Source organism: Nicotiana tomentosiformis, chromosome 5 (assembly GCF_000390325.3).
Source record: "Nicotiana tomentosiformis chromosome 5, ASM39032v3, whole genome shotgun sequence".
Classification (NCBI taxonomy): Eukaryota; Viridiplantae; Streptophyta; class Magnoliopsida; order Solanales; family Solanaceae; genus Nicotiana; species Nicotiana tomentosiformis.
Genome location: NC_090816.1, coordinates 51,696,174 through 51,721,456, shown reverse-complemented (window position 1 = coordinate 51,721,456; position 25,283 = coordinate 51,696,174). Strand labels below are relative to the sequence as shown.

General features: G+C 43.4%; 1 protein-coding gene across 1 annotated transcript; it reads left to right on the top strand.

Annotated features, from left to right (window-relative positions):
• The first annotated feature begins 2,757 nt into the window (after window positions 1-2,757).
• On the top strand, window positions 2,758-3,243 carry LOC138892346 (uncharacterized). The gene has a single exon (XM_070176053.1). It carries the CDS (start codon window positions 2,758-2,760, stop codon window positions 3,241-3,243), a length of 486 nt encoding a protein of 161 aa, XP_070032154.1.
• The last annotated feature ends 22,040 nt before the right edge of the window (window positions 3,244-25,283 follow it).

Genomic DNA, 25,283 nt, shown 5'->3' with positions numbered 1-25,283 from the left:
CTCTGAGTTATCCATGCTACTGAGATAGAGGGAGTGGAGTTGGCCTCCTACCACCTGAAAGGGGTGTCCTATTCTTGGTTTGAGATATGGGAGGAGTCCCGTGAGGAGGGGAGTCCTCCGGCAAGGTGGAGTGAGTTCACCTATGCCTTTATGGATCATTTATTGCCTGCCGAGACTAAGGCAGCCAGTGCCATGGAGTTTGAGAGCCTGAAGCAAGGTAGCATGAATGTATGAGACTACCATATGGAGTTTGCGCACCTGTCCAGGTATGCTATTCATATGTTGCCCACTATGGAGGATATAGTGCGCTGGTTTGTGCAGGGCCTTAGCCCCTTGGTTATTAATGAGGCCGCTACAATGGGAAGATGGTCGCGTTTGCTCAAGCTACAGAGGACCGTATACTGAAAAATAGAAATGAGCGTGAGGGTAGAAGCAAGGCCCGGACCGCGGGCAACTTGGGTGGTTCTTATGGTGGTGGTAGGTCGGCATTTATGGGAGGATCATCAGGTCCATCTCAGTCATTCACTCAGTCTTCGATGAGTGCACAGCCATCCGGGCCTAGCCAGGGTAGCAGGGGACCCCACCAGCAGGGTCAGCCTGGAGGGAGATTCTAGCATTAGCGGAGGCCCCCATGCCCTAAGTGTGGGAGGATGCACTTTGGAGCCTGCTTCATGGACTATATGCTACAAGTGCGTAATGAGGGGTCATATTCAGAGAGATTTCCACTCGTCCCACCGGATCATGGGCAGAGGTACGGCGCAGCCAGCTAGTTCTATAGCTATTACATCTACAACACCTCCTCCATCTTGAGGCACCCCCAGCACACGCAGGGCGTGGCACTGCTAGGGGTGGTGCACAGAGTTTGGGAGGACCCATAAGATTTTATTCTATGCGGAGAAGTCGGGATTTAGAGGCTTCTCCAGATGTTGTCACAGGTATATTAACTGTCCAATCCCATGATGTATATGCTCTTACTGATCTCAGTTCGACCTTGTCATATGTTACTCCCTATGTTGCTATTGAATTTGGGATAGAATCACAATAACTCCATGAGCCGTTCTCTGTATCTACTCCGGTTGGTGAGTCTATTGTGGCCGCACGGGTTTATAGGGATTGTGTTGTCACGGTGCATGGTTGGGAAACCATGGCCGATCTCATTGAATTGGGATGGTTGATTTTGATGTAATAATGGGGATGGATTGGCTTTATTCATATTTTGCTAAGCTTGATTGTCGAACCAGAACCATTAGGTTTGAATTTCCAAATGAGTCAGTGATTGAATGGAAGGGGGATGATGTGGTGCTGAAGGGTAGGTTTATTTCTTACTTTAAGTCCACGATGATGATTAACAAGGGGTGTATCTACCATTTGGTCCGGGTTATGGACACTGGTGCTGAGGCACCTACACTTGAGTCCGTTTATGTTGTGAATGAATCTTCAGAGGTCTTTTCGGATGAGCTCCCTAGAATCCCTCCAGACAAGGAGATTGATTTTGGGATTGATATGATGCCAGGCACACAACCTATATCTATTCCGCCCTACTGAATGTCACCGGCAGAATTGAAGTAGCTAAAGGAACAATTGAAGGATTTGTTAGAGAAGGGTTTCATATGGCCAAGTGTGTCGCCTTGGGGAGCATCGGTCCTTTCTGTAAGGAAGAAAGATGAGTCACTGAGAATGTGTATTGACCATCGACAGCTCAACAAGGTCACGGTCAAGAATAAATACCCACTGCCAAGGATAGATGACTTTTTTGACCAATTGCAAGGTGCTAAGTACTTCTCCAAGATTGATTTAAGATTCGGGTATCACCAATTGAAGATCAGGGAGCAGGATATTTTGAAAATAGCTTTCAGGACCCGGTATGGGCACTTTGATTTTTTGGTAATGTCCTTTGGGCTAACAAATGTGCTGATAGCTTTCATGGATCTTATGAACCAAGTTTTCAAGCCATTCCTCGACTCTTTTGTGATAGTGTTTATTGATGATATCCTTATATATTCACGAAGTTGAGAGGACCATGCCGATCATCTCAGGGCAGTTCTACAGACTCTATATCAGCACAAGTTGTATGCGAAGTTTTCGAAATGTGAATTTTGGCTTGAATCTGTCATGTTCTTAGGTCATGTCATCTCCAGAGAAGTAATTGAGGTTAATCCTCAGAAGATTGTAGCTGTGAACAGTTGGCCTAGACCTACTACCCAACAGAGATGTGCAGTTTCTTGGGCTTAGCTGAATATTACAGGAAGTTTGTGGAGGGGTTCTCTACTCTTGCTTCTCCGTGACTAAATTGACGCCGAAGGAGATTAAGTTCCAATGGTCATATGCTTGTGAAAGGATCTTCCAAGAGTTGAAATCAAGATTAACTACGGCACCGGTGTTGACCCTGCCAGAGGGTAGAAGTGGGTTTGTGGTATATTGTGATGCTTCAAGAATCGGACTTGGATGTGTATTAATGCAACATGGCAAGGTAATAGCTTATGCTTCTAGGCAACTCAAGAATCATGAAAAGACCTATCCAACACATGACTTAGAGCTTGTGGCGGTGGTATTTGCATTTAAGATTTGGCGTTATTATCTGTATTGGGTCCATGTGAATATATTCATGGACCATAAGAGTCTTCAATATATTTTCAAACAGAAGGAATTGAATTTGAGGCAGAGAAGATGGCTTAAGTTACTCAAGGATGATGACATCAATATCCTATATCATCCGGTAAGGCTAATGTTGTGGCAGATGCTCTTAGCCGGAAATCTATGGGTAGTTTGGCTTACTTTGAGGCATATCAAAGGTTGTTGGCCAAGGAAGTTCATAGAGTGGATAGCTTGGGAGTTCGTCTTGCGGACTCTAGTGAAGGATGGGTGATTGTGCAAAATAGGGCTAAATCGTTGCTTGTGGTGGAAGTTAAGGAGAAGCAATACAACGACCCATTGTTGGTACAATTGAAGGAGGGAATTCATAACCATAAGACCATGGCCTTTTCTCTTGGCGTGGATGATGGTACCCTATGGTACCAAGGGTGTCTATGTGTTCCAAATGTGGATGGCCTCCGGGAAAGAATCATGATCGAGGCTCACACTTATAGATATTCCGTGCACCCGGGCTCTACAAAGATGTATCATTATCTAAGGGAAGTCTACTGGTGGAATTATATGAAAAGGAATGTAGCGGACTTTGTGGAAAGATTTCCAAAGTGTCAGCAAGTGAAGGCCGAGCACCAAAGGCCCGGTGGATTGGCATAGAACATAGAAATTCCAATGTGGAAGTGGGAGATGATCAATATGGACTTTGTGGTGGGACTATCTCGCACTCCTCGCAAGTTTGACCGACTCACTAAATTAGAACACTTCTTACCGTTAAGGCTACCAACACAACAGAACAATATGCTCAGTTGTATATCAAGGAAATAATCAGGTTGCATGGCACTCTAGTTTCTATTATCTCATATCAGGGGGCACAGTTCACGGCTAATTTTTGGAAGAAGTTTCAGCAAGGTTTGGGTACTCAGGTGAATATTAATACCGCCTTTCACTCGCAGACTAATGGGCAGGCAGAGCAGACTATTCAGACACTTGAGGATATGTTGCGAGCTTGTGTTCTTGACTTCAGGGGTAGCTGGGATGATCATTTTCCACTCATAGAACTTGCCTACAACAACAGTTATCATGCTAGTATCCAGATGGCACCGTTCGATACTTTATATGGTAGGAGATGTAGATCTCCCAATGGGTGGTTTGATATTGGGGTAGCGGAGTTAATAGGGCCAGACCTCGTTCATCAGGCTATAGATAAGGTTAAGATTATTACATAATGGTTGAGAACTGCCTAGAGTCATCAGAAGTCCAATTCCGATATACGTCATAGGGATTTGGAGTTCAAAGAAGATGATTGGGTATTCTCCTATTTATTCTTGGGTGAGTTGGGTAGAAGGTATTATAAAGGCTTACTTGACCAGCATATCTCGGTTGAGCGCCTGTCACACTCCCCGAGGTCGGGGCATGACATATTTGCAGGAGACCTTCGACATATTGAAGAAATACAATATGAAGTTGAACCCGGAGAAGTGCGCATTCGGGTTCGGATCGGGAAAATTCCTTGGATATATGGTATCCAATCGGGGAATCGAGATCAATCCCAACAAAATAAAAACCATAGAAGACATCACCGTGGTGGACAACGTTAAGGCCGTTCAGAGGCTGACCAGGTGCATAGTCGCCATGGGCCGGTTCATTTGGAGATCCTCAGATAAAAGCCATTGGTTCTTCCCACTGTTGAAGAAGAAGAATAACTTCTCCTGGACTCCGGAATGTCAACAAGCTTTGGAAGAACAGAAGCGGTACCTTTAAAGTCCGCCCTTGCTCCACACCCCGAAGGTGGACGAACAATTGTACCTTTACTTGGCGGTTTCCGAGGTGGCAGTAAGTGGAGTCTTGGTCTGAGAAGAAGAAGGTACGCAATTTCCAATTTACTATGTCTATAGAACTCTAGGCGAGGCCGAAACAAGGTATCCACACCTGGAAAAATTGGCGCTTGCTTTGCTAAGCGCCTCCAGAAAGTTAAAACTGTACTTTTAATGTCACCCCATATGCATTGTAACATCCTGCCCACTTAGGAACATCATGCATAAACCCGAGCTCTCGGACCGTTTGGCCAAATGGGCCGTCAAAATCAGTGGGTATAATATCGAGTATCGATCCCGAACCACCATCAAATAACAAATTTTAGCAGACTTCGTGGCCGACTTTACTCCGACCTTAAGACCCGAAGTGGAAAGGGAATTATTGTCAACCTCAGAGACTTCCTTGGGAATCTAGACCCTTTTTACAGACGGTGCCTTGAATGCAAAAGGGGTCCGGACTCGGCATCATGTTGAAACCGCCTACGGGGAGTATAATTAGGAAATCTATTAGAACTGTGAAATTTACTAAAAATGAGGCCGAATATAAGGCCATGATTGTAGATCTCGAATTAGCTAAAAGCTTTGGGGCCGAGGTGATCGAAGCCAAGTGCGACTCCCTCTTCGTAGTAAATCAAGTAAATGAAACATTCAAAGTAAACAAAGAACGGATGCAGAGGTACTTGGACAAATTACGGGTAATGCGACATCAATTCGGAGAATGGACCCTACAACACATTCCCCGAGATCAGAACAGTGAGGCTGATACTCTGGCTAATTTAGGGTCGTCGATCGATACCGATGAGTTCAGCTCGGGAAAAGTAGTACAACTCATGAAATCAGTGATAGAAGAAGTCCATGCAGAAGTAAACTCAACAAGTTTAACTTGGAATTGGAGAAACAAGTACTTAGATTACTTGAAGACAGGAAAATTTCCCTCATACCCCAAAGAATCAAGAGCTCTGCATACGAGGGCTGCCAGATTTAGCTTGGCCAAAGGGACTTTGTTCAGAAGAACATTCGATGGCCCTCTGGCCATATGCTTGGGGCTGGGTGATACCGAATATGCCTTGAGAGAAGTTCACGAAGGCACTTGCGGGAACCATTCGGGAGTGGAATATTTGGTTCGAAAATTAATCAGGGATGTCTATTACTGGACCAAAATGGAAAAGGATGCGAAAGACTTTGTACAAAAATGCGACGGCTGCCAGAGACACGCACCGATGAACCATTAACTGGGGGAGCTACTCCATTCGGTCTTGTCCCCATGGACATTTATGAAATGGGGAATGGACATCGTTGGTACCCTGCCGTGGGCACCCGGTAAGGCTCAGTTTATACTATTCATGACCGATTATTTTTCCAAATGGGTCAAAGCTCAAGCATTCGAGAAAATCCTAGAAAAAGAAATCAACTTCATTTGGGACCATATAATATGCCGATTCGACATACCGTCTAAAATCATTTGCGACAATGGGAAACAATTCATCGGCAGCAAGGTAAATAAGTTCTTCGAAGAACACAAGATTAAGAAGATACTATCAATTCCTTACCACCTGAGTAGAAATGGACAGGCAGAATCTACGAACAAGACCATATGACCGACGCCAAAGGGAAATGGAAAGAAACCTTGCCCGAAGTCTTGTGGGCACACTGTACGACCTTGAAGTCTAGTACCGAGGCCACCCCATTTTCATTGGTCTTCAGTGCCGAAGCCCTCATACCAGTCGAAGTGGGAGAACCGAGCCTCAGGTTCTAATATGCGATCAAAGAGTCGAATGGCGAGGCCAGGATCACAAGCCTGGAACTATTGGATGAAAGGCATGATGCCGCCCTATTCCGGATGGCCGCCCAACAATTGCGGATAGAAAGATACTATAACCAAAGAGCCAACCTTCGATACTTTAATATAGGGGACATGGTGTTGAGGAAAGTAACATTACACACACGGAACGCAAATGAGGGGCAGCTGGGACCAAATTGGGAAGGACCATACCGAGTCATCGGAATTACCGGTAAAGGCTCATACAAACTCAAAGCGGGAAACAGTGTGCAACTACTGAATAACTAGAACGTGATGCACTTAAAGTGGTACTACTGCTAAGGTATGATCTTAAATAATCCTTAATCATGTTATGAATCAGACTAACACTTGCAGGCAACAACCTAGGATTGACATGACTATTTGGTCTAAAAGCACGTGTTGCAATCTTTTTCCCTTGAACCAGTTTTGTCCCAAAATGGTTTTTTCGGCAAGGTTTTTAACAAGGCAACAGTAAAATGTGCTAGCTTAGATTCCAAGTCCACTCTCAAACCATAGTCAATGGACGTTCATTTCGCATCAACATTATTCGAACCCTCTAAAGTTTGATCTAGAATACTAGGGGCCATTATCCTCAGATTAAGGTTTTCAGTAAGGGAAAATTTAGCAAGGAAAAAAAAATCTTAAAGCTAAGGCTCGGTGGTTAGGATTCATTGTAAGGGCCAAACGGTCGTGTGAACCGTGTCCACATATTCCACTTTAGCCCTGACACAAGCTTTTACGCATTTCGATCATGTACTTTATGCATTGAAATGAAAGAAAGTTTCTACTTTCTATTGCACATTTTCTTGCCTCTTAAATTCCAGATCCTAAGAGCCCACGGGCTACCACTATTCGGGGAATATCGAGCACAAGAGCTACCCCCACTCAGGGACTGTTGTCCGAAAAAAGTTATGACAACTCAGGCTACTAAATTCCGGAGGCACCAAACCTATTCGGCGGTGCCTAAATACAAAAGTCTACGGCCGCCCTAAAAATGGCTCGGAGATGTTTGAAGCTCATAATCAGAAAGTAACGCCTTTATAAAAATTTAAAAACTGCTAAAAGGTTACCCTCGACAAAAGCATCATCTAAACTCAATTAAGCATCTTGAAAGAACTTCCAGCCACACCGAGTTTTCAAAGCCTCGAGCAAACAAAGTTGCATCAAAGTCAGGCTCCGTTTGGACCATTGAAAACTGAGCGCCCTATAACTACATCTAATTCTATGCTAAGGCATTAGAAACATTGCAAGGATAGAAATTTTGAAAAGATACTGAAAAAGTAAAGACTCGAAATTGCTAGAAAGGAAAAATTGCATAAATATTCCAGAATATACTTACAAAGGCCCAATAAAAATGGACTCAAAATAAACAAAAATTGTACATAAGACAAAAACTAAAAAAGTACTAAGGCATCTACGCCTAATCTTCACCAGGGACCGAGTCGTCGCTAGAGCTGTCAGAACCCTCCAAGCCCTCGGAACCATCAAAGCCTTTGACACCTTTAGGGTTGTGTAGCATCTTTTCCTCGTCCTCAGGTTTTTGGCTTTCGCGATTTCAGCCAATAGGTCAAAACCTCGTGCGTGGATCTCCTCGAGAGTCTCTCTTCGGGATAACCACTTCATATATTCGGCCTTTGCCTTTAGACGGGTCTCGGTTGCCTCCACATCGGTCTTGTATTAGGCCACCATTTCTTTGGCATCGGTGGAGGCTGTATCCAACTTGGACTTAACTGCCTCTTATTCTCTATCGAGGGCGTTCCGCTCTGTGACAGCCGGGCTCAGTTGTGCTCGGAGATCGTTATTCAGCTGAGAACACTTGTCAGCTTTCTCCTTCGCCACCCGGAGTTGGAGTTCTACTGATGCCAACTTCATCTTGGTTGTTTCCATCTCCGAAGCCAGTAGGTACATTTTGCTTTTCCACCCATTGACCGTGGTCTGGACCTTGTTCATCTCGGCTCGAAGTTGGTCGGTCAGGTCGATCTTTAGTTGGACTTGTGAGGTTATGTTTTTATTCACCACGAATAGATCCTCGTTTTTAGCTTCAAAGATCTTTACCTTTTCAACCAGGTCGGCATGTCCTCGTCTTTGGTTCGAAGCTTCCTTCTGAACCCTGTCTAGCTCGGCCAGAAGGTCTTTGATGGCCTCGTCTTGTTGCTCACTGAGGAGCTTGAACATGTCCTTTTTTCGGGCCTGTTCCTTAAGCTCAAACTCGAGCTGGCTAATTTCGAAGCGGTACCGAAGGAAGCTCTCATGGTGAAGTACTGAGGCCTGCAAAACAACAAAAATAGTAAGAGATATCGAACACCTAAGTGGAATTCAAGAGAGAGTATTGATGCCTTACCCGGTTCAGTACTTGTTGTACCTCGTTAAAGAGACACAACGGGCCCACCTCATTCATCTTTCCCTGGTCCTCCTCGGTCCACAGGCATCGGAGGTAGCTGGCTATGAACAAGGGAGCAGATAGAACTCGAGAATTCCGGGACTGTAAGAATGAATGTTCTCTTACGACCAGGGTCCACACTCGAAGAAGGAAACTACTTCACCAGTTTTGGGCTCAAACTCGGCTCACCAGCTTATGAAGGCACGTCCCTCTTTGGGACCTCCAGGTTGCCCCGCCTGAAAAAATCTTCCAAAGTGGACATGTCCACGCCATAGAAGAAGGAGTGAAGAGGGTCGTCTGTGCTGTGAACCTCTTCAATTGATGTTTCCTTTCTTGCTTAGGCCTCCTCAAGAATGGACTCGGTGTATGAGGGAATATCTATGATGTCTATTACACCGGTCACCTCCTTCGGAGTGGAAACAACTTCTCGGGAGGTCTCAGCCCCCGTTTCTATCCCGGCCTCCCGAGTCGGGAGGAGATCGGCTTCATGGCCTTTTTCCTCGACTGCCACCAGTTCCCCAGCAGGGGTCAATCCATGAGCGACAAAAATTTTATCTTCTGCGGGCTCGTCCCTGAGCCAGTAAAGCAAGTTAGAGTCCGGTACCCGGGACTCAGAATTCTTTTTGGACTTGCGAGCCCGAGTGGCTGCCCTCTTTTTTATCTTCACCTCGTGCCCCTCTGAGCCCGAGGATTTCCTTTTTCTCTTCTTCTCCTCCGCAATAACTCGGGCTTCCCCATAACGGAGGAATCAATGGACAAGGACACATCCTCGTCACCTTCCAGCGACCTAAGTTCGGTGGTCTTAGGCAAACCGGCGAAGGAAAGAGGAAACTTCAGCGTTATATGAGTTTGGGGAATACTAATAACTATTCAAAAGAGAACCTTACCATGATAACGGGCCTCCCATCGGCCCTTCGAAAGATTGCACCACGAGCACTTAAAATACGACATCTGCTAGCAGATGCCTTCGTTCCACTCTTTGAGCCGAGGGACCGTATTGGGAACCTGGGCAACAACTACATAACCACAAATACTGATAGTGAGAAAGTAAACAAAGGGAACTTGACATTTAAGAGAGGGATACACTTACAATATGCATTCCACTTCTCGAGAAATGGAAGGAATTTGAGAGGGATAAAATTTTTGGTTTTCACTCGAACAAAGCGCCCCTGCCAGCCTCGGTCTCGATCCTTATCAATGGTCGAAAATGGAGCCTTGTTGGTCCAGCGAGTAAGCTTGATTATTCCCCCTCAGAAAATTTGGGGATTGTACAGATGGAGTAGATGGTCGAGGGTGAACCAAGGGGACTCGGTGTTGTTCACAAATAACGTAGGAGGATTACGATACTCCAAATAGACGGGTGGATTTGCCCAAGGGACACTTAGTATCTCTTGCAGAAGGCCAAAACTATTGGATCTATCGGGCCCAGTGTGAAGGGGTAAGTGTAAACACATAAATACCTCTCCACATAAGTGGTAATATCGTCCTCAAGCCCGGGGACAACCACTTCTTGCCTTCCCATTTACAGTCTTCTCGGACTATGGGAAGGTTATCCTCGATGATGGAGCATATGTATCTCCATGCTCCTTCACCCTGGTCTTGTTTGGATGAGGCCTTCTCGACTTTGAAGTCTTCTGCGATTGAACAACCCCCGGGTATAAAGCTTTTCATGGGAGGATCGGGGGCGGCCTTGGGGACATCCACCTCGGGAGCAGCCACCTCGGAATCATCCATCTCGGCATCTATGACCGGATGGGAAGATGAAGAGGCATCCTATTAAGGAACTGATTGGGAAGTTTTAGCTATTACTATCTGAGAAAATTTGAAAAGTTAGAGAAAAAGTATGAATGTTTGAAGGAACAACAATGAAGGTTGAAGAAAAAAGTATGAATATTTGAAGGTAGGATGAAGATCTGGATAGGAACCTAAGAACAATTAAGAAGATTTGACGATCAAAGATGAAGATATGAAGATTTCAAGGAGTTGGTAGCCGCTAGAAAATTCGAAGGTGGAAGCTTAGATCAGAAAGTAGAAAAAGTACAAAAGGTATAAGCTTTTATAGGGGAAATACGTGACGTTTCACATTCGAGGATAGCCAGCCAATGGACGACACGTGTACGAAGTTAGGACGACACGTGTCTGAAGTCAGGATGACAAGTGTCCGAAGTTGGAAAACCTACTCTTAGTGAAACGAAGGGACTATCTGTATACGGGTGAAACTGAGGGTAATATATACCCCGATTTCCTGGTGGGTTAAACGAAGCCACGACATGACTACATGCGATCTGAATCGAAGTTGGAGACCTCTCGTACTAAGACCCGAATGGAGTGCCCCATAAGACAACCCTTCCCCGAATCTGGAATGAGCTCCAATACCTCAAAAAACACGACAATGGTTGCACACGACTAACAGGGGGTCCTCATATCCGCACCCCACCGGGTATCAAGGCGCGCCCGACATCGGCGGCGGATCAGTAATTGACGAGAAAAAGGATTTTTACCTTTTTTAGAATTGTATTAGGGGTGAAACTCTCCTACTATATAAAGGGGTAGTTTTTTATTATTTGAGGATACATTGTAACATGCATACCAAGGCAATACAAACTTACTTCTCTATTTTTCAGATATTGAAAAATCTCTACTTTATTTTTGTTCTTTGTTCTTAATAGGCCTCAACCCAAGACTCAACCGAGGGCAGAAACTATTGCCCAGCCCAGGTTCAAGCAAGGCCATAACATTTCGACTGGTTTGATTGTTCATAACACCTTTAGCTCATTTATCTAATATTCTTGATTATTTGTGTTAAATCAATCCACGGATCCTTAAAATCGCGTATAAATTCAATTGTTATCCATTTTAAGGGTAAACAAATTTTCTTTCCTTTTCATCCGCGTTTTATTCAATTTTGCTCCAAATCCCTTCATCTTCACATCGTTTTATTCCTACAAAATTAAAATATAATATTAAGCATAAAGTAATATAACTAATACTCAAAAGATGATTAAAAGTACTAGAATGTGAGGCAATAATGGTTAAATATATGTGTAACGACCCAACCTATCATTTTAAGTAGTTTACCCCCATTCCCCTATTTATTGCCTCCTCTATATTGTATTGTGGTTATATGACTTGCCGGGGGTGTTTTTTTGGGGCTTCAGGTGAGTTTCGGAGTGAAATGGGACACATAGTCCCTAAGTTGGATGTTTAAGTTAAAAGAGTTGCCCGTAGTTTTAATTTGGTGTAGACAATTCTGGAATGGAGTTTCAACGGTTCTAATAGCTCTATATGGTGATTTTGGACTTAGGAGCGTGTCCGGATATTGATTTGGTGGTCCGTAGATTGTTTCGACATGAATTGGCAAAAGTTAGGAAGTTAGAGATTGGAAGGTTGAGAAGTTTGAACGGGAGTTGACTTTATTGATATCGGGGTCAGATTCTGATTCCAGAAGTTGGAATAGGTCCGTCATGTCATTTATGATTTGTGTGCAAAATTTGAGGTCAATCAGAGTTGTTTTGGTATGAATCGGCGTTAGTTTTGGAAGTCAGATGTTCATAGTTTTAATAGGCTTGAATGGGGTTGTGATTTGTCAAATCGATGTTGTTTGATGTGATTTTAGGCCTCGAGTGGGACTTGCGAGGTTGTGTTGTTAGTCACCACGACTAGCTCCTCGTTTTTAGCTTCAAAGACCTTTACCATTTCAGCTAGGTAGGCTTGTTCCTGCCTTAGGGTTGAAGCTTACTTCTGAGCCCTGTCCAGCTCGGGCTGAAGGTCCTTGATGGCCCAGTCTTGTTGCTCTTTGAGGAGCTTGAACATGTCCTTTTTTTGGGCCTGCTCCTTAAGCTCAAACTCGAGCTGGCTAATTTCAAAGTGGTACCGGAGGAAGCTCTCATGGTGAAGAATCGAAGCCTACAAAACAACAAAACTAGTAAAAGATATCAAAACCTAAGTGGAATTCAAGATGGAGTATTGATGCCTTACCCGGTTCAACGCCTGCTACGTCTCATTGAAGAGGCACGACGCGCCTACCTCGTTCATCTTTGCCTGGTCCTCCTCGATCACCAGGTATCAGAGGTAGCTGGCTATGCCCACGGGAGCAGATAGAACTCGAGCATCCTCCAGGACTGTAGGAATGACTGTTCTCTTGCGGCCAGGGTCCACACTCGGAGCAGGAGACTACTTCAACAATTTTAGGCTCAAACGCGGCCCGCAAGCTTCTGAAGGCACATCCTTCTTCGGGACCTCCCGATCGCCCAATCCTGAAAAATCTTCCAAAGTGGGCATATCCACGCCATCGAAGAAGGAGTGAAGAGGGTCATCCACGACGTGAACCCCTTAACTTGACTTTTCCTTTCCTGCTTGGGCCTCCTCAAGCATGGACTCGGTGTATGAGGGTGTCTGATAGATGTCTATTACACAGGTCGCCTCCTTCGGAATGGAAATAGCTTCTCGCGAGGTCTAAGCCCTCGTTTCCATCCCGACCTCCCGAGTCGGGAGGAGATCGACTTCATGGCTATTTTCCTCGGCTGCCACCTGCTCCCCGGCAGGGGTCGATCTTTGAGCAAAAAAAATATCATCTTTATCGGGCTCGTCCCTAAGCCGGTAAAGAAAGTTAGAGGCCGGTACTCGGGACTCGGAATTCTTCTTGGACTTGCGAGCCTGAGTGGCTGCCCTTTTTTTTTATCTTCACCACGGGCCCCTCTAAGCCCAAGGATTTCCTTTTTCTCTTCTTCTCCTCCGCAATAACCCGGGCCTTCCCCATAATAGAGGGATCAATGGATAAGGACACATCCTCGTCCCCTTCCATTGGCCTAAGTTTGGTGGTCTTAGGCAAACCTGCGAAGGAAAGAGGATAGGTCAGCGTTATGTGAGTTTGGGGCATAATAATAACTATTCAAAAGAGAACCTTACCATGAGAACGAGCCTCCTATCAGTCCTTTGAAAGCTTGCGCCAGGAGCGCTCGAAATACGATATCTGCTGGCATATGCCTTCGATCCACTCCTTGAGCCAAGGGGCCGCATTAGAAACTCGGGCAACAACTGCACAACCACAAATACTGATAGTGAGAAGGGAAACAAAGGGAAATTGACACTTAAGAGAAGGCTACACTTACGAGATGCATTTTACTTCTCGGGAAATGGAAGGAATTTTGGAGGGATCAAATCTTCAATTTTCACCCGAACAAAGTGCCCCTGCCATCCTCAGTCTTGATCCTTGTCAATGCTCGAAAAGGGGGCCTTGCTGGCCCGACAAGTAATCTTGATTAGTCCCCTCAAAATATTCGGGAACTGTACAGACAGAGTAGATGGTCGAGGGTGAACGACGGGACTTGGTGTTGTTCACAAAATAACATAGGAGGATTATGATCCTCCAAATAGACGGGTGGATTGCCCAAGGCACAACTCGTATCTCTTGCAGAAGGCAAAAGCTATTGGGTCTAGCGGGCCCAACGTGAAGGGGTAAGTGTAGACACTTAAATACCCCTCCACATGAGTGGTAATATCATCCTCACGCCTGGGGACAACCACGTCTTTGCCTTCCCATTTACTTTCCTCTCGGAAGAGTATCCTCGGTGATGGAGCATACATATCTCCATGCTCCTTCACCCTGGTCGTATTTGGATGAGGCCTTCTCTACTTTGATTTCGTCTATGATTGAACAACCCTCGGGTATAAAACTTTTCATGAGAGGTTCGGGGGCGGCCTCGGGGGTAGCTACCTCGGGGGCAGCTACCTCAGGAGCAGCCACCTAGGAAGCAGCCAGCTCGGCATCTGTGGCCATGTGGGAAGACTAAGAGGCAGCCTACTGAGTAACTAATTTGGAAGTTTTAGCCATTAGTATTTGAGAAAATTTGAAAATTTAGAGAAAACATATGAAGGTTTGAAGGAACAAGTATGAAGGTTGAAGAAAGAAGTATGAATATTTGAAGGTAGGATCAAGATCTGGGTAGGAACCTAAGACCAATTATGAAGATTTGAAGATCAAAGATGAAGATATGAATATTTTAAAGAGTTGCTAGCCGCAATATTTTGCATTCGAGGACAGCCAGCCGATGGACCACACGCATCCGAAGTTAGAACAACGCACTAATGGGACGTTTTGGCTTATCCGTCATCTCGGTTGTGATGTGCGAAGGAAGGAACCAGGGTTCATCTATCGTCTCCCATCATTTCAGCAAACCTACTCTCAGGGAAATGAGGGGACTATGTGTATTCGGGTGAAACCGGGGCTAATATATACCCCGATTTCCCGGTGGGTTAAATGAAGCCAGGACATGACCACATGGGATCAGAATCAAAGCCGGAGCCCTCTCGTACTAAGACCCTAATGGAGTGATCAATAACACAACCCTTCCCGAATTTGGAATGAGCTCTGAGAACTCAAAAAACATGACAACGGTTGCACATGACTAATAGGGGGACGTATTATTCGCACCCCACCGGGTATCACGGCGCAGATCCCGCCTGACATCGGCGGCGGATCAATAACTGATGAGAAAAAGGATTTTTACCTTTTTTAGAATTATTTTTTTTCTTTGATGACAAATTGTAACACGCATACGAAGGCAATACAAACTTACTTCTCTGATTTTCAGCTATTGAAAAATATCTACTTTATTTTTGTTCTTTGTTCTTAATTGGCCTCGAACCCAGGGCTCAACCGAGGGCAGAAACTATTGCCCAACCCAGGTTCAAGCTAGCCATAACTTTTCGACTAGTTTGATTGTGCATAACACCTTTAGCTCGTTTTTCTAATATTATTGATTATTTGTGTTAAATCAATCCACAAATCTTTAATACCGCATATAAATTCAATTGTTATTTATATTCGGCTTTGTGTATGCATATTTTGATGTATATTGCCTTACATTATGCTCATGTCTCATAGATTTTGGATGTATAATATAATGATTTATGCTAACTTGGGGTATTTCTATGTGTAGGAATCATTCGGATGCGATTTGGGACGAAAGTGCGCAAATTTGAGCGAAAATAGGAAGAAAAGGAGAAAATGGCCCAGTTGAGCGCAACAGGCAGCGTGGAGCGCTACCTGTGGCGCACAAAATTGAATCCTGAAAAGTTAAGCGCCAGGGCTAGCGCCCTACGCTGCCATGGACACTCAAACATGAACATGTCCTATTTCGACTAGGACTCGGTTATTTCGACCCCAAGACGCCCCCAACTCATATAAAAGCCAACCTAAACCTATTTTGAGGGGGAGGACGTGACTTTGAGAGAAGAACAAAAGTATGAAAAACTCGGGAGCACGGATTTGATCAATTCTTCCATTCTTCTTCTAGTATTCATTGATTTTATGTTTGAAAACATTATTTTTGATGATTGTATGAACACGAGTGGCTTACAACCCTATTATTCTGGGGTCGTGGGTGCCACATGAATGTTGATATTTGAAGTTTAAATTGATGAGTTTGATTTTATCATATTGAGTTGTTTATTTAATTCTATCCTTAATTATTTTGCTGAGTAGCTAACAGTGAAATACTATTTATGAATCTAGAGTTGAACTCGAAAGTGGAAATTCTAGATTGCATATAGAATTAAATAGAGCATGTTCTTGAACCCGGGCATCAGGGAACGAATTCGCAATTAGGATAGAAATATACCTAATTTCCTTGCTTAGTTGAAATACAGTAAGTGTAAATGCATTCTTGTTAATCTTAATTCCATAGACATGTAGGCATTAAGTTAGCTTGAATAGGCGAGTAGAAACTCGACAGATTCTTATGAGTAATATCAACCATGTCAATCAACAATCCAGATAAATCAATTAGTCATTTTAAGTCAAGAGCGCAACATGATTGTTAGCTAGCCTATGACCCTGGAATATCCTATCATATTGATTGTTAACCAAAATTGCTTAAGTGTTGTGGTTGATTTCTAGTTATGTCATTGCTTGATAGTTTCTTAGGTAGTAAATTAGATAATTACACACTTTGAGAGAAATCTCTTGAATCGATAAGTTGTTTGAGTTTAAATCAGTCAAAAGTTAATCATAAGTCTTCGTGGGAACGATACTCTGCTTACTACTCTATTACTTAATGACCACGTATACTTGCGTGAGTGTGTTTGGTCACAACAAGTTTTTGGCACCGTTGCCGGGGACTTAGAAATTAGCTACTTGACTGAGTTAAGCTTTTATTATTTATTTGTTCAAGTTTTAATTTTCAGTTTATCTTGTTTGTGTTAACGCGGGCTCTTCTCTTGAATGCGGAGGAGTAGAAGCGCAAATAGCCTCCTTCCTCTTGATCCTGAAATTGCACGAACATTTCACAGAGTGAGGAGGGAAGTCGAAGCTAGAACTAGAATAGAAAGAGAGTTGTACATCATAGTTCAACCACAACAAATAGAGATGGCAGGTAATGAAGAGCGTCCGGTGATAGAAGCTGCAAGGCCCAATCTTGCTAATATGACTCAGGCTATTGTGAAGCCTGATATCACTGGTCAATTTGAACCTAAACCGTACATGGTGCAACTGATTCAGTCCACAGGGAAATATGGGGGTCTATCTCATGAAGACCTGCTAAGGCACATTCAGAACTTCCTGGAAATTACAGACACTTACAATTATCTGAACATTTCCAAGGACTATGTCAGGCTGACACTGTTTCCCTTTTCACTGCTGGGGGAAGCTAAGGAATGATTACAAAAGGAGCCTGCAAACTCAATCCACTTTTGGGATGATTTAGCAAGGAAATTCTTAATCAAGTATTTCCCCACTAAGAAGACAAAGTCACTGAGGAGCCAAATTCTTGGGTTCCAACAACAGGATGACGAGACTCTTCGTCAAGCTTGGGAAAGATACAAGAAGCTACTCAGAGACTACTCGCATCATTGTCAGACCGATGAGGTGTTGGGTCATGCTTTTTTTGATGGGCTAGATGAGACATCAAAGATGAATCTTAATTCAGCTTGTGGGGTAGTTGCATGTCGAGGCCGTATAATGAAATCCAGCTCCTGCTAAACAACTTCACTGCCAATGATCATAATTGGCAAGGAAATGGGGAATTACGATGAGCAATTAAATAGAAAGCAGCCAGTGTAATTGAGATTGATGACTTCTCAGCCATGAGAGCAGATATAGCAAAATTGGCAAATCAGATGAGTAGAATGACAATGCACCAAACACAACAGATGTAACATGTACAACAAATGTCTACTTGCTGCGAATTATGTGGTGACAGTCACATGAGTGACATGTGCCCCACGAATCCTGAATCTATATACTATGTGGGGCAACAGAGCAGAGGTCCGATGAACCAACATGCACAATATGGGAACACATACAATCCAAATTGGAAGAATCATCCTAACTTCTCCTGGGGTGGAAATCAGCCGACTCAGAATCATTATAGGCCCCAGGGAAATTTTAATCAACCTCAGAAGTCACCCCAGCAAATAGAAGAGACTACGAATGACTTGTTGAAGAAGTTGTTACTTGAAAATTAGCAACTCAGGACCGATTTCAGAAATCTTGAGCGACAAATGGGGCAACTAGTGTCAAATAAAAATAAAATACTAGGCCTGCAGGCGCTCTTCCCAGTGATATAGAGAAGAACCCTCAAGTTAATGCAGTTACAGTAAGAAACGGGAGTGAATTAGAAGAAGTGCCAAAGAAGAGAAAGGACAAGCCTATACCTGAGGGGGAGTTAAGTCCTAAGGCAACACATGAGTCAAAGAAAGATGACACAAGTTCAAAGCCAGTGAATGCTGCAAGACCGCCACCACCCTTCCCCCAAAGATTGCAGAAGAAGAATGATGATCGGATTGTCAACAAATTTCTCTCTATGTTGAGCCAGGTTTAATTGAATATTCCGTTGGTGGATGTACTTCACAAAATTCCAAAGTATGCTAAGTACATCAAAGATATAGTAGCTCATAAAAGGAGATTGACTAAATTCTAGACAGTCGCACTTACGGATGAGTGCACTTCAAGAGTCCAAAACAAGTTTCCTCAAAAGCTTAAGGATCCTGGCAGTTTCACCATCCCTGTGCAGATTGCTAATTTCGACGTGGGTCATGCTCTTTCTGATTTGGGGGCGAGCATAAATCTGATGCCCTAGTCCTTATTCAAACAATTGGGTCAAGGAGCTCCAAGACCAACTACTGTGATATTGCAACTAGTTGATAGGTCCATAGCCTACCCTGAAGGAGTGATTGAAGATGTGTTGCTGCAAATTGGGAAATTCATCTTCCCCACGGACTTCATTATCCTAGATTATGAGGCTGATGAACAAATTCCAATCATATTGGGATGACCTCTCTTGGCTACAGGTGATGCAATTATTAAAGTGAGTGAGGGAAAAATGATTATGAGGGTGGACAACGAGAAAACAATTTTTAGTGTCTACAAGGCAATCCAACTTCCTCTACATTATGAGGAGCTCTCTATGATATCTGTTGTGGAGGTGGATGAACAACTTATTGACACGAGTGTATATCTAGACGATTCTCTATAGAAAGCACTCATGTTGTTCGATAGCTTGGAGATTGGTGACGAGGTTGATGAGATGATGCATATCCTAGATGCATCATGTGCTTACATGCAGGGATTAAACCCCTTTGAGCCCCTAAATAGGCCAAGTGGGCCTCCTCCAAAGCTGTCGATTGAAGAAGCTCCAAAACTGGAACTTAAACCTTTGCCCCCTCACCTTCAATATGCTTATTTGGGTGGTTCTGACACTTTACCTGTTATTGTTTCTTATGACATATCTAAATTGCAGGAAGAAAAGCTGTTGAGAGTGCTACGTGAGCATAAGTGAGCAATTGGGTGGACGATGTCTGAGATTCGAGGCATTAGTCTAGCTTTCTGCATGCATAAAATCCTCATGGAGGAAGGGCACAATCCAAGTGTAGAGTAACAACACCGCCTAAATCCAATCATGAAAGAGGTGATAAGAAAATAAGTGATTAAGTGGCTTGATGCAGGTATTGTATTTCCAATCTCTGATAGAAAATGGGTAATCCCCGTCCAATGTGTGCCTAAGAAAGGGGGGATGAGTGTAGTGGCTTATGAAAATAATGACCTGATTCCCACAAGAACTGTCACTGGGTGGAGAATTTGCATAGATTATAGAAAATTAAACAATGCCACCCGAAAGGACCACTTTCCCCTCCCCTTTATTGATCAAATGCTTGATAGATTAGCTGTACAGGAATACTACTATTTCTTAGATGGCTATTCGGGGTATAGTCAGATTGCTATAGCCCCAGAGGACCAAGAGAAAACTATATTTACGTGTCCCTATGGCACGTATGCATTTAAGAGAATGCCATTTGTACTTTGTAATGCACCTGCGACTTTTCAAAGGTGTATGATGGCTATTTTTACTGACATGGTTGAAAGATTTGTAGAAGTGTTCATGGATTTTTCTGTGTTTGGGTGTTCTTTTGATAATTGTTTAATGAACCTTGATAAAGTGCTTGCTAGGTGTGAAGAGACAAACTTGGTGCTAAACTGGGAAAGTGCCATTTCATGGTACGTAATTGTATAGTCTTGGGGCACATGGTGTCCAAAAATGGGTTGGAGGTAGACAAAGCAAAGGTTGGGGCAATTGAAAAATTGCCCCCAACGACATCCGTTAAGGGCATTGGCAGTTTCTTAGGCCATGCAGGTTTTTATTGTCCTTTCATTAAAGATTATTCAAAAATTTCTTCTCCTCTGTGTAGGCTTTTCGAGAAAGATATCCCGTTCAAGTTTGATAATGCCTGTTTGAAAGCATTTGAGGAGCTGAAGGGAAGATTGGTGACTGCAACAATTATCATTGCCTTGTATTGGGCGTAGCCATTTGAGTTGATGTGTGATGCAAGTGACATAGCAATCGGAGTTGTTCTGGGGAAAAGGAGAGATAAAATTTTTCACTCTATTTATTACCCGAGTAAAACACTGAATCCAGCACAGATGAACTACACTGTTAGTGAAAAAGAGTTACTTGCAGTGGTGTGGGCATTTGGCAAGTTTAGATCTTATCTAGTGTGAACCAAAGTCATCGTCTACACATATCACTCAACTATAAGGTACTTGTTTGAAAAGATAGATGCCAAGCATGGCTAATTCGATGGGTCCTCCTCTTGCAAGAATTTGACTTGGAGATCCGAGATAAAAAAGGAACGGAGAATCAAGTGGCTCATCACTTGTCCAGATTTGAAATCGGAGCCATGTGGCTGAAGGGGTGTCGATCAAAGAAACATTTTCTGATGAGCAGTTATTAGTAACCACCTCGAGTGAAGCCCCGCGGTATGCAGATTATGTGAATCTTATTGCAAGTAGGGTGACACCACCAGAATTGACACCCGATAATAGAAGAAGATTTATACATGATGTGAGGCACTACATATGGGATGAGCCATTCCTATATAAGCAGTGTGCAGATCAGTTAGTACAAAGGTGTGTCCTTGAGGAGGAGATGAATGCAATATTGCATGACTATCATGCTTCTCCATATGGAGGTCACCATGGTAGGGATAGAACTGCCCAAAAAGTGCTGCACGAGTTTCTATTGGCCAAAATTATTTAAGGATCCACACACTTTTATTAAAAAGTGTGATATGTGCCAAAGAATCGGAACAATCACGAAGAAGCATGAGATGTCCTTGCAAAATATTCTGGCAGTATAGCTCTTTGATGTTTGGGGGATTTATTTCATGGGACCATTCCCATACTCTAATGGTCACATGTACATCTTGGTGGCGGTTGACTATGTGTCTAAGTGGGTGGAGGCCATTGCTCTTCCTACTAATGACGCAAAGGTAGTGGTAAACTTTATAAAAAAGCACATCTTCACACGCTTTCGGACTCCAAGGGTGCTAATAAGTGACAGAGGAACTCAATTCTATAACAAATTGTTGAATAATGTTATAGTAAAGTATGGAGTTAAGCACAAGGTTGACACCGCCTATCACCCCCAAATAAGTGGTCAAGTGGAAGTGTCAAACAGGGAGGTGAAGTAGATTCTGGAGAAAACAGTAAGTGGAAATAGGAAGGATTGGGCCGGAAAATTGGATGACGCATTATGGGCATATCGAACTGCATACAAGACCCCCATAGGTACTTCTCCATACAAGTTGGTTTATGTAAAGGCGTGCCACTTGCTCGTCGAACTTGAACACAAAACCTATTGGGCGATTAAAATGCTGAATATGGATATGGACTTAGCCGGCGATAACAGGTATTTACAACTCAACAAGATTGATGAGTTTCGATTGCACGCGTACGAAAATGCCAAATTGTATAAAGAAAAGACCAAGAGGTGGCACAACAAGCACATCCATCATCGCAAGTTTGAGCCAGCTCAAGAAGTTCTCTTGTTTAATTCGAGGTTGAAGCTTTTCCCCGGAAAGCTTAAATCTCGATGGGCAGGTCCTTTCGTTGTGGTAAGTTTAAGACCCCATGGAGCGGTGGAATTGCGTGATGCGAGCTTAAGTGGTACCTTTTTAGTAAATGGGCAGCGAGCGAAACATTATTGGGGTGGTGACATTGCACGTCATAAGACCGTGGTGGACTTGGCCGGTGCTTGAAAAATGTGTTGAGTCGTGCCGCGACGTTAAATCAGGTTCTTGTTGGGAGGCAACCCAATTTTGTTCGTAGCTTAGCTTTTTGTTTTCTTTTAGTAAGAGTAGACTAGTTTTTTTTGTTGTTTCTTTGTAGTTATAGAAATCATAGGCGGGAAGGGTGTGGGGTGTGTAATATATGTATTAAGTGCTCGGGTAGGTGAAATTTATCAAAAAAAAAAAATTGAAAAATCCGGCGAACCAACGCCTAGGCCTACACCCCACGGTGCCTGGGGCGCGAAAACCAGAATGTTAAAAACCCCAGCGCCAACCCCAACATGGGGCGCTGGGCTGGGGTGGGGGGTCAACAAGTAAGTATTTTTTTTAATTATTTTTTTTATTTTCGTTTTTGTTAAAAACACCCCTAACCCGTACAACCCGACCCAACTATCCATATACATACACGTACTAACCCATACCCAATTATCCAAACCCTTCCCTTAATTTAATTAAAATAACTCTAACCCAAAATCCCACCCTCTATCTTACCGTAACTATCACACACAACCCCTCCCCCCCCCTCCCCCACTCTGTCTCTCTCCCTGTTGCTCTCTCTCATTCTCTCTGAAATTCTCCAATTTGTGTTGCTCAAATTCATCTTAAGACTCAAAGGTATGTTCTTCTTGTTATCTCTTTTCTTGTATTTTGAAATTTCTTAGTGTAATTCTAGTCATCATTCTCCAACAACCCCCAATCCGCTAGGTATCTTTAACATGTTTTGTTGTTAAGGTGGGTGGCCCTAGTGTGCACGAAATTGGATGCCAAAATTTGTTGTGAAATTGTATTTGAAGTAGTAAACTACAATTCCCTCTACTTCATTTAAATTTTGGAGGGCTACCTTGGTCCACCATTGTTGATATAAGAGAAGTAAAATTGATGCCCACAAGGTATTTGTTAAAATGCCTAAAAGAGTGAATTGAACACCGGTGAATTTTGAGCAGCCGAGTGTAGTTGTATATGATGTTGGGAGAAGTGTGGGGTGTTTGGGGGTATTGTATCTTTTTGTAAACTCTTGTAAGTAGTAGTTAGTTCACTATATTAGTGTAGTAATGTGGGCTTTAGCATTGCTTGCTTGCACTACAGTTATGTTATGGCCATGTTAGACTACTTGAATTGTTTGGCATGGGGAAGTCTTGAATACCTATCGCCTTTTGATGACACATTGGTGCACGTTGAACCGCTATTGTGAGTAGATTATACATAGCCTTTGGTTTTAAGCGTCGGTCATCTTTTCCTCTCACGATGACCTTGGGCAAATTTCTTGATTTATTCTCACCTTTATGTTTGTCATGTGTAAGTTTCTATGGCTCGTGACAGTGCCGCCAAAAGAAAAGGGGTGGGAAAGTCCTATGCCACTACTCCCCCTCCCAAAACATGCAAGCAAGGTGAAGGTTCTTCCCGACAAGATAAGGGAAAGTAGGTTGCTAGCGGGTCGACGAGGCCACCACGTCCTCGGGTGGATCTAGTTCGAGAAGACGCCATCAAATGGCATGATAACTTTGTGCCATATGGGAAATATGTTTCCGAACTGGGGATTAATGTGAAGGTCCTAGAAAAGAACTTCCCGGATGTACTTGCTCGGTTGGTAGAGATGAAGATGGATAAGCTCATAGAATGTCCGGGCCCTACAAATGTGAGCATGGTACAAGAGCTGTATGGCAACTGGACCAATGACCTCTTCTAGTCATGGGTCTGAGGAAAGGATATACCACTGGATAGGTGATCCTTGTATGATTTTTTGGGAGTTGATAGTCCTAATCCACGGAGGATATAAAAGTTTGTCAAAAGTCCACGCTACCGGACAATACGTCACACACTTTGTGGCGTTGATTCTAATGCAAAGTGGATGCAGACTAAGGGTAATTCCCACGTTGAGATTCTCCATTTTGACTTTAACAAGACGGCTAAGGAATGGCAAAACTTTGTGCAGGCTAGATTGATGCCCGTATAGCATAAAAGTGAATGCACTCGAGCTCGAGTGTGTGTGATATACTTTTCTGATGACCGAGCAACCCATAAATGTGGGTGAGCTCATGCTTGGGGAGATGGCCCGCACCCGCTTTGGGGGAAGGATCAAAAGGTTCTTCTTTGGAAATCTCCTGACTCAGTACATGCTATCCCGTGGGGTACCCGAGTATCCTGGCTCTGATGAGATAGTAGAGGTACCCAAGGCATTGCTAGACATCATATCCATGTTGGAGTCCACATCAAAGCTAAGCCAGGCTTCAAGGAATGAGAGGGACGAAAATTTTAACAGGTATCTTTATAGTTCCCTCAATGTGATAATGAGCAGGCTAGGGGTGTCTGATGAGGAGCACATGCATTTGCGAAATGATCTCTCCAGTTTTTCCAAGGAGATACTGGGCATAGCACCGGGCAGTCACATCCATCTGTCTGAGGACGAGAACACTCACAAGGGATCTCATGATGAGGATGTGGATGATGATGAAGTTACGGGGCCCATGGCTTTGGTGTCCTTAGGAGATGATGATGAGCCCAGAGCCGCAGCTGGTGGGCATCCTGAGGAGGCGGACCCCGACTAGCAGTGAGTACTTCCTGACTTTTAATTGTATAAAATGTTATTGTTATTGTTTTGCTTTATATTTTTTAGCTTAGTTTAGAACTAACATAGTCTGATTAGCTAGTGTAAAAAAAAATATTTCAGAAGAAGTTCGGACTTTTCTCGACGATGGATCTGTTGGACAATTTTTTTGAGGGTTTAAAGTTCGATTAAAAATACCAAAAAATTTTCCTTTATTCTTTTTAAGATAGTTAGGTAGTATCCCTTAGTTTTTCTTTGGACGTCGGTTCTTTTCCAAGGGTGTAGCTCGAACCGGGTGTTTTGTTTTGTTTTTTTAGGAGTATGATAGGGAGAAAACTGAGGTGCTCTGAGGTACCTATTGACATGTTTGGTGTTGGCACATTAAACTATGGCATGCGCTCTATCTTCCTGAATATTTGATTTGAGTTGTAATGCCCAAGTAAACTAAGTAGCCTACTCTTTGATGCTTTTTTCTCAGTTGGTTGACTTGTATGCCACCTAGTGCATTATTGCTTAAAAAAATTCTAAATTCACTATGCTTGCTTGATTTGAGAGTAGAACAGAACCATCCTGATTGAGTCAAGTGCAACGTGT

Excerpts from the sequence above, each read along its gene's own strand:
- LOC138892346 (XM_070176053.1), top strand. The coding sequence starts at position 2,758 with ATGGGTAGTTTGGCTTACTTTGAGGCATATCAAAGGTTGTTGGCCAAG.